The sequence below is a fragment of the Homalodisca vitripennis genome, chromosome 6, assembly GCF_021130785.1.
Source record: "Homalodisca vitripennis isolate AUS2020 chromosome 6, UT_GWSS_2.1, whole genome shotgun sequence".
In the NCBI taxonomy this organism is placed as follows: domain Eukaryota; kingdom Metazoa; phylum Arthropoda; class Insecta; order Hemiptera; family Cicadellidae; genus Homalodisca; species Homalodisca vitripennis.
Genome location: NC_060212.1, coordinates 117,492,770 through 117,506,419, shown reverse-complemented (window position 1 = coordinate 117,506,419; position 13,650 = coordinate 117,492,770). Strand labels below are relative to the sequence as shown.

The 13,650-nt window shown below is 31.6% G+C and overlaps 1 protein-coding gene across 1 annotated transcript in view; it reads left to right on the top strand.

The window, feature by feature from the left end:
• The first annotated feature begins 2,933 nt into the window (after positions 1-2,933).
• Positions 2,934-13,650, top strand: part of LOC124365534 (piezo-type mechanosensitive ion channel component) — a 192,913-nt gene continuing 182,196 nt past the window's right edge. The window contains exons 1-2 of the mRNA XM_046821521.1: positions 2,934-3,366; positions 11,644-11,720. Of these exons, the coding sequence (XP_046677477.1) occupies positions 11,657-11,720 (64 nt within the window). The 5' untranslated portion in view covers positions 2,934-3,366; positions 11,644-11,656. The remainder of the gene's footprint in view (positions 3,367-11,643; positions 11,721-13,650) is intronic.

Sequence of the window (13,650 nt, the reverse complement as noted above, 5' to 3'; positions counted from 1 at the left end):
AAAAAAAAAACTGGAACTATTCCACCAGTTCCGCGAGAAAACCTATGATGAACAAACTTCATATTTGGCATCAAACTGTATAATACTAGATGAACCAAGAAAACGAGTTCAACATGAAGATATATCACGGAGGCAATGCACTGTAAGGTATTATATACCTTCAGAAATCGGAGGAGAAAAGGTAAAAGTTTGTCAAAAAAATGTATGCAATATTTTTTCGTGTTACTCCACGAAGAATTCAAGTACTAGTCGAGAAAATGAAAAAAAAAACAATGAAGATCTGACTGACCAACGAGGCACACATAGTAATAGGCCTAACGCCATTTCTGATGAAGTTATAATGAAAATTTCAGGAACATATCGCATCCTTTCCTCACCAAGAAAGCCATTATAGTAGAAAGAAAACCTCTAAAGTGTATTTATCGCCTGATTTAAATTTTGAACAAGATGTATGACATGTTTTACCGAGAAATATCCTGATGTAAAAACTGTCCAAAAAACATACACTGATGTTTTTTACCGTGATTTTAAGCTGAAGTTTGGGCTGCCCCGCAGTGACACGCGCAAAACATGTGATTCATTTTTTCTGGAAATGAGTCACACAGCAGATAAAGAAAAAACTGAAATCTTTAGAGTTTGACAGTAAAATGCATCATATGAAAGCTGAAGCTGGTTATGAAAATCTTAGATTAGATCAAGAAGCTGCCAAAAATAATGATAATCTTGTTGTATTATGCACTGATCTTCAGCAAGTGTTTATTTTGTCCAACTTTAACACATTCTTCAATGTTCTATCAGAGACAGTATTCTACATACAACTATGCAATCCACGATTTAGGTACAGGCCAGGCCACAATGATGTTGTGGCATGAATCTATTGGAGCAAGAGGGTCTACTGAAATAGCTTCATGTTTTCTAAAATATGTCCACTACAAATTTCAGTCGTCTTGAATGCCATGAAAGTAGGAGGCTGATTGTTTGGTCTGATCGTTGTGTTGGGCAAAACAATAACTGGACAATGTTAATCATGTTCCAGCTTTTATTAACCTGTAGATATTTTACAGAAATTAATGTATCCATCAGAAATTTCTTGTAAGTGGCCATAGTTTTCTTCCTCCCTGCGATAGGGATTTTTAGTTTAATAGAAAGACAGAAGAAAACTGCTATTGTACACTGCCCTATGGAGTGGAAAGAAGTTCTTCTTGCTGCTAGGCCTAGTAATCCCTTTGACATAATTTGCATGATCTGTCAGATTTCAAAGATTTCTCCCCCTGCAGAAAAAAATTATGAAGAAAACTGGAGGTTTGAAAGTAACCAAATTTCTATGGCTTAAGATAACTGCTGATGATCCAACCACTGGGATGGCTCGAAAATCTCACAATATTTTGCAGCCTTGGGAACATTTATCCTCTTACGGAACCTCAAGATGACTGTGAAGAAGCTAGTTCTAGCCAGAAAGAGTCCTGAAAAAACGTAAAAAGAACTTTGTAGGTCCATTAGTAAATAAATCTCCACATTTTAAAGATGTAAATATGTTAAAACCAGCCTATGACTCTCCCTTACCAATTAAAAAAGGAAAGAAAAGTGATCTCCTTGACATGTGTAAATATTTACCGCCTGATAAGAGAGTCTTTTATGAAAATCTAATCACTGAAAACTAATGTTTTCTTATATTTACACAACAAGGTTAATTTTTTAAACAATATTAACAAAATATTAATTTAAAGTAAATTTTGTTTGTGATTTTTAAAACTGACCATTGTTAAAATTATTTTAGTAGTACTATAAGTATTTGAAACTAAGATAACCAAGCTTTGTTGTGAAGAGCCAGAAGTAATCTGTGAACTAAGACTATCATATTATTATTTTATATTAATTTTTCCTTCTACGTAGGATAAGATATTAAATAAGAAGTATAGTATTAATAAAACTAAGATCTGTTGTAAAGGCAGTATGGAATAAACTAAAAATGTTCAATGCCTCTTGTATTATCTAAACTCAAACTCATTATTTTTGTTTCTAAGTCTGCATGTAACAGTGGAACAAGGTTGTAACTTTTGATTGAACTGCAACAACGTTGTAACTTCCATGATGTTACAACGTTGTTGCCTGTAAAAAATTCCATTGTTACTTAAAAGTGTTTGTTTAATGTTTTTAAATGGCAATAAGCATGTTTTTTATGTACAAAGCAATTTGTTTGAATTTTATAAAAACAAAAAATAACGTTGTTGCATCAAATAATAGGTTTTAGTCTTTGTTGCTCTCCCCTGAAAAGTTATGAGTTTGGAAGTTACAACATTGTTATGGCCACCTCTTCAATTATTGAAATTTGTGTTGGACATAGACTAAATTGCTTGATTTTTTGGCATAGTAAATATTATTTAGAAATATTCTCTTTAAGTATTACAATTTGTAAACAATTCTCGCTTATGTGCCTTATTTGGTTGTTCGCTAAAACATTGGTTGAAATAGATGTAAATGGCTAAAACACAATGATAAATACATAAATTATTACAATTATAGAGTACTTCGTGAGTATCACATAATTGAAATCTCAAATGAATATTATTTGGAATATTTCATGAATATTACTACTACATAAAGCACGAACTCTTGAATTACTTTTATACTTTTATTATTATTTTGAATATGATTTAGTTTACCAAATTTAGTACTCACAAATGTAATCAACAATAACTGATTACAGCGTAGTAGTGGTCATCCAACTAACTTCGTTATATTAGTACTTTTGTGATTATTGGTTTTTACTTTACTGTACTGCAGTTATAGTAGTAAACATATATTGTGTATGTATCCGTTACCTACGCCTATGTAGAAAAAAAGTGTTATAGAGTAAAATTCAGAACAGCTGGGAAGAAATTTAGATTGATAAGTTTTTAAATCATATGGTTGTGCAAACAACGTTTCACCAGCTGGTTGTTCGACAGTGTTTTGATTACTGCAGAGTGCAGACGGCAGACGGTGAAGTTTTATTTCTTTGAATTGTGTCATGTGTGTAGGCTATACGAAATCTATGAAAAAATATTCGTTGGTATGATAAGATTTAAGTTTGTGCGTTAAGATTTTTTAATGTCTATCGTTACATTTCGTATGTATTGTATGTCTTTGTAAGTGTCATCAATAATTGTGAACAATTTTTGTGCGTTAGAAGGTGTAAAACATGAATTTATAGTAGATTAGGCTAGGCCTAGTTTTAAAAACCTTAAAATCGACTGGATCAATTTTTTTATGTGAACATATTCTTGTGGATATGGATTAATTCCGTGTACCAGCGTATACTTGTGTTGTTGTGTATCCAGGGGATATTACTTATGTGTGTTTTCAATAGCAGTCTTAAATAACTTGGTGAGTATAATATAATTAATTTGGAAAAGGTATAATTTATGTATTTTCTTTTCCTAACAAGGTGTCAGATTGTCTTTTTTTTAATGAAGGATTAAAACTGCTTTTTCTTTGATGTATTTTCTCAAAGATATAGTTCAGCCATAATAGAGATAATCTGAAATAAGAAAATATTTATTTAAATAACATATATTGTGATATATATTGCTGGTAACATTATTCATATATTGTAAATTTACTGGTAGTAGCCTATTGGTTAAATAAGCCCAAATAGGCCATAATATGTAATTTATTCATGTTATGTTATTATATTTTATTTTACATTCCATTGGAACTCTCCATTGTTTTCAGTATGGAATAACATTTTTGTTGATGATACCCTGCTAGCTTTAACAGTAGATACATCAATCTTATTCATTTAGGTCTCTGGATTTAGAATGAGAGTGCTGCTTGTTGATAATTTTTATTTATTCCAACATATACATCTGAAATGTATATTATATGCATTGAATTGTAATATGATAATAGACTTGAAGTATAGTTAAACAATATCAGTGAAAGAAAGTTTTACGTTATATTAAATACTTAATAACATGCCAAAAATATGATAATGAAAATATAATACATGAATAGCAACTAATAACAGTATAGGCCTATAACAATGTACACAGTGAACCATAAGAAGAAACTATTTAACAGTAATAGAATGTATTTATAAACTAGGCAATATATTGACTGTGAAATTTTATGGTAACAATATAGCTATTATTGGAGATCAGGACTCATATAACAATATATGCAATTTGTTTATGGTTAATGTACAATTTAATAATTATAATAGTTAAATATTGTATTATACAATACTTAGATTAGATATATAATTACAATATTTAGTTAGATGAAGTGGATTAACAAGTGGATATTAACTACCATGTCTCTCTCTCTTTTCCCTATTCATCACACTTATGTACAAACACAAGGACATGATGTACCAGCAAATGTAATATGAATATTTTTTCCTTCATCTTTCAGAACAGGTTCTCAATGGTAAATGTTTCTGAAAAAACTGATGGGACGATTCAAAGAAGTTTACATCACAAGAAACTTGTTTCCCTCCATCATGGAACATGGAATAGTACTGTGATTGTTGAATCAAGGCATATCTTGAGACAGTGTGGTCATATGTACACAAAACTCAAATAAAGACAGGAGATCAGAGTGGTTCAAGGCGCCATCTTGTATAGCAACTGAAGTTCAGCCATCTTTTTCCTTATTGTTCAAAGTGAAAGTCCGAGGGATAAATGAAGAGAACCACTGATGTTTTCAGGTATAAAAATCCAAGACAAAACCCAATAAACCTTATAAGTTTGACTTGCAAGCGTTCAAGAGTAACAATATGACTTGGTACAAACATCATACGGATGAAGATTACTCTAGTATTGGTCAGATTATGGTTTTGAATAGTGTGGCTAGGGTTGATGGGGACCTCTGCATAAGAATCCATCAGTGGAATTGGTTCTGTTGCACACATAAGCGGTAATTGTCCTAAGGGATAAGGTAAGAAGACATTACCACTCCAAGGTCTTTGAATTTATTGACTCTGTAATAATGTGGATTTATTAAGTTTGTATTCGATGATAATGAGGGTGTTGACTCTTGATTAAGTGTGGATGGCACTCTTGCTAGTATTTAAATCCATTGTATTCTGTCTAAACCAAAACAGAGAATTCTGCAAGTGTTCAGTCCTCCAAACAAGTTACCTAAAAATGGAGCTAAATATGTTCCTTGAGGGACCCCGGACGTCTCCGGAAATGCCCTGGAGTGTGAGCCGGCAAATTAACTATTTCTGCAAGCTGCGGTTGTCGAGATAGTTTGAGAGCCATTCAAGTAGCTAACTTTTTATTTCATAGCCTTTGAGTTTCACGACAAGAAGACAATGATTGATCCTATCGGAAACTTTGGAAAAGTCTAGGAGAGGAGGACTTCTCAATCAATTTGTTGCGGTTGTAAGAAGGCCAAAGACACGTAGTTTTGTGGAAGATGAGATTTGTTGAAGTGAATCTTCCCCTGTGAACGTTTGTTGTTCTTCAAAAAATGCTTGTTTAAGGCTAAAAGTATGTCTGTCTAGTATTAAGCTCTCAAATACCTTAGTAAACAGAGGTTGAATGACTTTGGCTTTAAAGTTTATCACTTCATATCTAATACTGGATTTGAAAATAGGTATAACATAACTGAGTTTCAGGTTTGATGGGAAAGATGTGCTTAAACGGAGCTCCAGTATATGATAATTGCAGGAGGTCCCATACCTTTGTTGGGGTTAAGAGCACCAAACTTCATTTCAACTTGTTGAAGAGTTATACAGTAAGATTATGAATATTAAAGTTCGTGCCAATGTTAAAGTACCACAAGAGAGTGACATACCAGTATAAACTGATGAGAAGTAATCTGCAAACGCTTCATACTGGGAACATGTGTCCTCTGCTTTAATACTATTTTAAGTCAATCAGGATGGGATGGTTGTGTTTTAAGGTTATTGATATATGACCCAAACACTTTGATGTTAGTTTTTGTAGATTTCAGGAAGTCTGTATATCAGTGGTAACATAAATTTCTAAATCTCTTAATAGTTTGCATTGACTCCTAAGGTGCTTACACACCTCATAAAACAAGTTTCACCAGTTTTCTTAAACAGTTTTTGTTTGGTTTTTTTTTATCACTACTTGCTTAAGTTCAGTACTGAACCACGTAGCACAATGATGTAATGCTCTAGTTTCGCTAGAGAGTTTAGCTTGATAACATGAGCACAGAAACCAGGAAAATGTTATACTGGGTAGGTTAAGCCTTGTATCCAGGTAAATCAGCACCTGTGTCACATTTTCTGAAGTTATAATTTGAAGAGGAACTAATGGTTGCATATCAATCTTGAAGCCAATCATAAATAATAAAGGGATGATGAGCCACATCTTGCGGTATAATATCTTGAGCTAACCATACTCGTATCATGAAAGAGAGTAAATTGATGTCAAGAATAACCCTGTGGTGATTTGTGATCATATTGAGTATTTAAGTAGTCCATTAACTTTCCCACTTGTTGATAAGGCTTTTAGAGGATTGGCAAGGAGAGCAAATAGACACGTCATTCCAGGTAGTACCCAGTTGATCGAAGCCCTAAGAACGAACTAAGTTTGTCATTGTTGAATTAGATGAAGCCACTTCAACTACAGCATTGTAAAACCTGTATTATTTTTGGCATACCTTTTCATGCATGAGGCATATTTCACGGGATAAGTTGCAGAAAAGAATAAATGACAATGCTTTAAGCGGAGTTGTTACGGAGACATATTCAATATCAGTAGTAGTAGTTTCTAGTTGGCAGCTAAGAATCAAGAAGTTTAGAGCCACGAAAATTGTTTTTGCCACTATTTATTCGGGACCTACCTCTAATACAGATGGGAACAGCTTGTTTTAATATCAACAACGTAGTTCTAAGACAATTTACATTTTTTAAATATACTGAACAAGGTTTACCGCTGGAATTAACTACATTTTTTTGACAGTTGTAGGAACACCATTATGGTATTTGATTTAAGACTTTCATCCTCTGACTCACATATTAAAATGTTTAATAAATGTCTTTATAAACAGAATCTAGACATAACTCAAGTTTGTGTGTTATAAAAATCAAGCAGTAATTCTAAAGTGTAAGATATATTAGTGTTTAAAAAATTCTAACTGTATCAAGATGTTGTATTCAATTTTCTTTAATAATACCATTTATGATTTGTAATTATGTTTCAATCACCAGATAACAAATCAACATGTTATAAAATGGTCAAGCAACAAGTCAGCAATTAAATTAGGCAGATCCATACTAATTACAATTATTATAAAATGCAATATTTTTCTTTTTAACGCATGTATTATTTATTATTTAATATTTTTTCGTTAAGCCTTCCTATAAGTTATGTGTTTATTTTTAACTTTACAGTCATTAATTGTCTTTTTTGGTAATAACATACCATTATTATTAAATATATTTAAAAATTATTATTGTGAAAGACAAGTTGCATTAAAACATCAACAATCAGTATAATTAGTTAATAAGCTAAGTTAAATACAATACAATTCAGTAAATAACATTACAATTAATTAAAAATCAACACTATATAAATTTTGAGTATTGTAGAGACATGCAGATATTCAATAGCCTTAAGTACTGATCTAATATTCTGTGGTATGCATTAAATAACTTTATGCTCTGACAATTAAAACTAGTTTGGGTGTTACTGTACATGGACCTGAGTGTTCTAGTGTAAACCTTTGTCTGGATTCATAAGAGTGAATATCAATTGACTTGGAATACCTAGAAATGTTTTAATTGATGTACAGAAAAGTCAGATGTGCATACAAAGATGGCAGAGTGAGAATCACAAGGCTAATAAAATAAAGTGGGCTACAATGTGTGTCAATCAGAACTTCAGAAATTAAACATACAGCTCTTGTTTTGTAAGACAAACTCTTTGTTTGCTAATCCAACATTACCCTACAAGGAAACACTATAAGTTAAATGACTGTGAATATTGCATAGTAGGTCTTAAACATGACATCAGTTGTAACACTAACTTTTTGGGAACGTAACATAACAAGTCCCTTGACCAGACAAGCAGCAATACTCTAATATGGTTTTGCTATTTGAGATTAGGCTGTAGTGTGATTTGTAGGAATTTAAACGAAGCATCATCCTCATTTCTGTAACCAAGGTCAGTCCTGAGATCTTGAATCTTGTCACCATTTATACTTAATTTATTTTATTTGCGCAATACCAATTTAATATTGAAGTTGACGCTTCATCAACCACTATAGCTGAGCTTATAATATTAGATGACTTATAAGCCGAGGTCATCTGCAAATAAAATAAATTTGCTTTGTTAAAAGCAATGATACTTATCAGATTGTTAATGTACATTACTAACAGGATGGGCTCCAGAATCAACCCCTGAGAATCACCATGTAGGACTTCTCTGGTTGTGGAGAACTCATTGGAGAGACATTGATTGACTAATGTGTGCCCTCCAAATAGTTTTGAATTTATTTGGGAGTTAAAAGTAGCTGAGATTTTTTAAGCTAGGAATTCTTTTGTGGGTAAGAATTTATTTAGTAGACAGTAGCTACTTGTTTAATTTATGTATTTTGAGACAAATTGTTTTATATGTATACATACATTTGCTATAAATTAGGCCCATGTAATTAAACTCAGAGAATCTGTTAATGTTTTGTAATTGATTTTAAATGTTATCTGGGGATCATAACATGTCATTAGAGATATGCAAACTACCTTTTATCTGGTCTTTTAGCTAAGTATTTACTATTTACTATTGCCTATGTCCTATTTAAGCTAGTAACTATGAAGATATGTTTTAAAGACAAAGAAAGAAATAATAACTGATTCAAAATAAACTTAAGTAAACTCACATAATGGTGACACGTTTTAAATACAAAGAAAGAAATAATAACGGATTCAAAATAAACTTAAGTACTCATATAATGGTGATCAGAGAAGCAGTATATATTTATAAAATTGTACAGTATATAAATGAAATATATGTGGAAGAGTAAAAAAATAAGAATCAGATTAAAAGATGATTTATATTACACATGGAAAAGGTTGCAGAACTAGTTCCATTTAAGATAGGCAAAGACAAGTCACCATGAATATTTTATTACTATTATCATATATGATGTACCTTCTGTAAAAAGTGTCTGGCTTTTTGGCAGGTCATAAAATGTGGTTTACCTCAGTTTGTATGTTGGCCACTAAATAGTTTTTGCTAGAATGTCTTTGTTTGTCAAACATTTCTGTATGAGCTAAAGTTCCTAATTTGATGATTGGTTTTGTAAACACTTAAAACATATAGGCCTAGCTACAACAATTTAAATTTGATTCTTTAATTGAAATGTTCAGAAAATGCCCACGACATACACGTTTACATGTATTTCAAAATTTAACAAAAACAGACAAATGTTTTCCTTACATATAAACTTAATTTGTACATTAAAACTAATCATCTGTTTAACCCTTTTACCTGTAGTTCCAGCTTTTCCCCATAGATTTGCCAAAAAGTCCAGACAGAAAATTCTTAGTGTAGAGTTGAGAAATAATACATATACACATTTCTTACTTTTTAAGTTAATTGTGATTGCTTTGATAGTTTATAAACAAGTTTACTTTAAGAAGGAATAATTTAAAAGTAATTCTATAGATATAAATAAAAAATGTACACATAAAAACATTTTGAGAAAATAGTATTTTTGTTTTTGTTTGTTATGAAAGGTAAAAGAAAATTGTTGCCCTTAAAAATGCTAACATTATTCTTCAACACGTTACTTTCTACTACATACACAAAAAATTGAAGAATTTATGTTGATGAATACTAGAGGTTTAGTCAATTTGCTGTATTGGTGTTTTGGCACTTTCTCAAATGAATATAATAACAAATGTACTATAAAATAACACGAATACTTGTTATATTTCTAAAAAAGCTAAAAAGACAGTGGAAGTAATATATTTATGTTATATATAAACAACCTTTAAAGATGTCTAAAAGAGGATCTTAAGAACCATTCATATAATAATATGTATGGAGTGTCATTCTTGCAATTCTTGGATACTTATTTTCACTCATTGAAGATTTTTCTATACCACATTTATTAAAACAACAATAAATTACACAATAAACAAAAGATTTCAGTAACACAAACTCAACAATTGATGAACCATCAACAGTGAGTCTCGCTGACTTCTGATGGCCAATACCGACAACTAGACCGCTCTCACACAAAACAAAATGCAGTGTCAATAGTATGGTGTGAATGTTGAGTTTAGCAAGAGGTGTACTCATTGTCTCATCGGGTGCACGATTGAGTGTACTATGATGACAATCCCAAAGCACAGTGGAGCAACCAAGTCGAAACTATGCAGGGGTTTCGTTTAGCTTCTTTGTTCTTCGTCACTGACTGTTTTTGGGTCCCTTTAGACGAACATGACTTCAGATTTCAGGAGTCAAGTTTGTAACAGCATCAGATTTCAGATGCTTCACGTAAGAGGAAGGTGAACTGGAGCTAAACTCAACAATCGTATTGAATCAACCCTTCTCACCATAGCCCCCACCATATTATGAATAGCAAGGTGTTTTTTATTGACCAGCATGTGGCTGGTTTGTTTATCGATTGCTATACCAAACTTGATGGCCTTTTGAAATCTCATTTAAGCCAACTACCATTATAATATGGAGATATCTGGTATGAAAGACATTGTTCCTAAGTGTCAGATATATTGGACCTTGGGGTTAAAAACGAATATATTGGTGGGTTTGGTGGACCAGTACTGTAAAGAAAATTAAAACAAAATAGGTATTACTAATCTATGATATATTCTGGTACATGTGTCCTGCCCACACATAGCTAAAAAACCTGATTAGGTGAAGGTAGTTTTAATCCCTATCTGAGATTGTTGTCAGATTTTGTAACACTGTGTTAGAATTGTGCATTGCATGACTTTATTGAGTAACAGTTAGGGAAGATAAGGACAAAGTAAAGTCTCGGTGGTGCTTTGGTGTGGGAACACCAAGATGACATGTTTAAAGGCTCGTAGCGAAGCATCTGGAATTCGATGCTGACACAGACTTAACTTAGGACTGAAACCTGCAGTTATGTTCATCTGAAGAGATAAAAAATAAATTGGTGATGAAGAAGCTCAAAATGGAATCTTATCAGAGACACCTAGACTGTAAAATAAAAAAATGGGTAATCTAGGTAAAGAGGATTCCTGACGCTGCTCAGAGGAAGATGAACTGGAGTTGAACTAAACATTCGCAGTGAATTAACCGTTCCCATCATAGCTACGTTATGTGTATTTAAAGACTCCTTGATTTGTAGGAACCAAGGATGTAGCCAGCAATGGGGTCCTAATTTTCAATGTTTTCAATTACTATTTTAGTAAACAATTATTATTATTTAAATAATTCACTATTACTGACATGTACTGCTGAAAGATTGTTCTCAACAAAGAAACGAGTCAAGAACATTTTAAGGAACACTCTCTGTCCACTACGGGAAAATATTAGTTGTCTGGACTCCCCCAAAATTTGTTCCTGGCTACATTCTTGGTAGGAACAATAACAAGCAGTTTAAAAACTAATATGTTAAAAAATAAATGTTAAATAATGTGAGACTCGTGAATGTTTACAGGATAATTTTCTAATATGAAAATGATTTTTTCAGATGTTGAAACACAATGGGAAGGTTTTTCATTTGTTTGTGCCTCCAGCGGATACTCCTTCCAATATCGTTGGTCCTTGGTAAGTTGTTATAGAACAAGATTAGTGTTGTAACATATACTTTCTTTTGCAGGAGTGTTAGCTTAATATTAATGTTTAATTATATTAATAACATTGATTTGCTTAAATTGTAAAAAAATAATAAAATTACGCGTTGATGCAGGTTGCAGTATTATGTGGATTAGTGATTTGTCACAAAATTTTACTGATGGTGGGGATAATAATTTATTGAGTCAGAATGTCTGTTATCATATTAAAAAAGTTAAACTATTTATTCATTAATCACTTTTCTTCTAAACTATTTATAGATTTTATAAATAAATCATCAAAAAATAAAAGGTTGTATACACTTATTTTTACAGTACTATAAAAACTAGACACTTTTGAATTATGCATTTTTTAATAGTTTGAAACAAATATTATTGTATTTCTTTTGATGAAATATTTACAGTACAGAAACATTTTTACAATAATAATAAATGTCTTTCATTTTCTTTCTGATCGTCTAAAAACATGTTTGAATTTCAATCAATAAAATTAAGTGTATTAACAAATGTAAGTGTATTTGATTTATTTTTTACTTTTTTCTACCAACCACAGTAAGCTAATAAAAAAATGCAAAACGTTTTACTGTGGGAGACATCATATTATGAAATTACATTTTGTTAGCTACAATACTACCAGATCTGATGTACTGTAACAATACACAAACAAGTACATTATCTCCAGTTCTATTAGTTCAATAGCCAGCTGACAACAATATCAGTTTCTCTAAAGCAAGTTGAAAGAATTAAAATTTTTACGACAAATAATAAATTATATTTCTATTGGTTGTTTACTATAAAAATGTACGTAACAATTTTTACTTGGAGTGTTAGCTGATTGTAAAAGAAGTAAAGTAAAAAAGAAGTAAAATTACAGCAGCTTCTGGTTGATCTATTTTACAATTCCGCCAATGGCAGATTACAGTTATTTTGGCCTGTAAGGATTAATATTCTTAGCTAATGTCACAACAATAAACTTAATTATCAGAATACTTTGTTTTTAAATATGTGCTAAAAATAATTATTTTGTAGTGATAAGAAATTTGTACAGGAAAAGAAATAGTTTATGACCAAAGAAATATGTCATGTAGTGAAATGAAGGTTGGAGAGAACAGCAAAATGATTATATATAGAGTATGTGTGTGCTATTTTTAGATCTCTTATCAATAGCTAGTAGTTGTTTTATGGTTGTTCTTTCCCAGTGTACTTTCTACCAGTAAAGACAGTAACTAGAGGGAATTTAAAGGGGCAAAAGGATTTTCTCCTCTACACAATAGATTTTTATTTTTAGTATAAATACATTAGCTATATACCACAATCCTAGCTGTATACCAAAATCCTAGCTGTAAACTACAATCCTAGCTGTATACCACTATCCGGATGGGAAATGACGATTTTAATTGCATTGGCTTAGCTATCCAGTATTCACTGTGAATATATGTTGACAGGTAACATGTTAATCCATCAGATTGACTGAAAACTTTTATTTTTTAATACTTTAATTTATCTTCTTTGTTTAAAGCAAAATGTTAATTATTAATGATAGACGATTTGAAAGGATAATGCTTTATTGGACAATTGACATTTATATGTGTTACACATATAAAACACTGACTTTCGAGGGTCGGATTCTTCCCTCTTCTTCAGGTGTCAAAAAAATTAAAGCTTAAGATTAAGCATACACAAAAATTAAAAACTAATCAATGTATGTAGAAGACTTTCAAAGTCAAGATTGATGATAGAAAAAGTTGTACTTAAGAATAAACTGAGAGACTAGAGTGAGTAGAATAAGCATAAAGCATTTCGCTGCACAAAACCGGTGCTCTGAACACCACATACACCACACACACTACCAGAGAAGGAGAGGAACATGCACTTCCTGTGGCAAGGTGTTACGTTATCCTGTG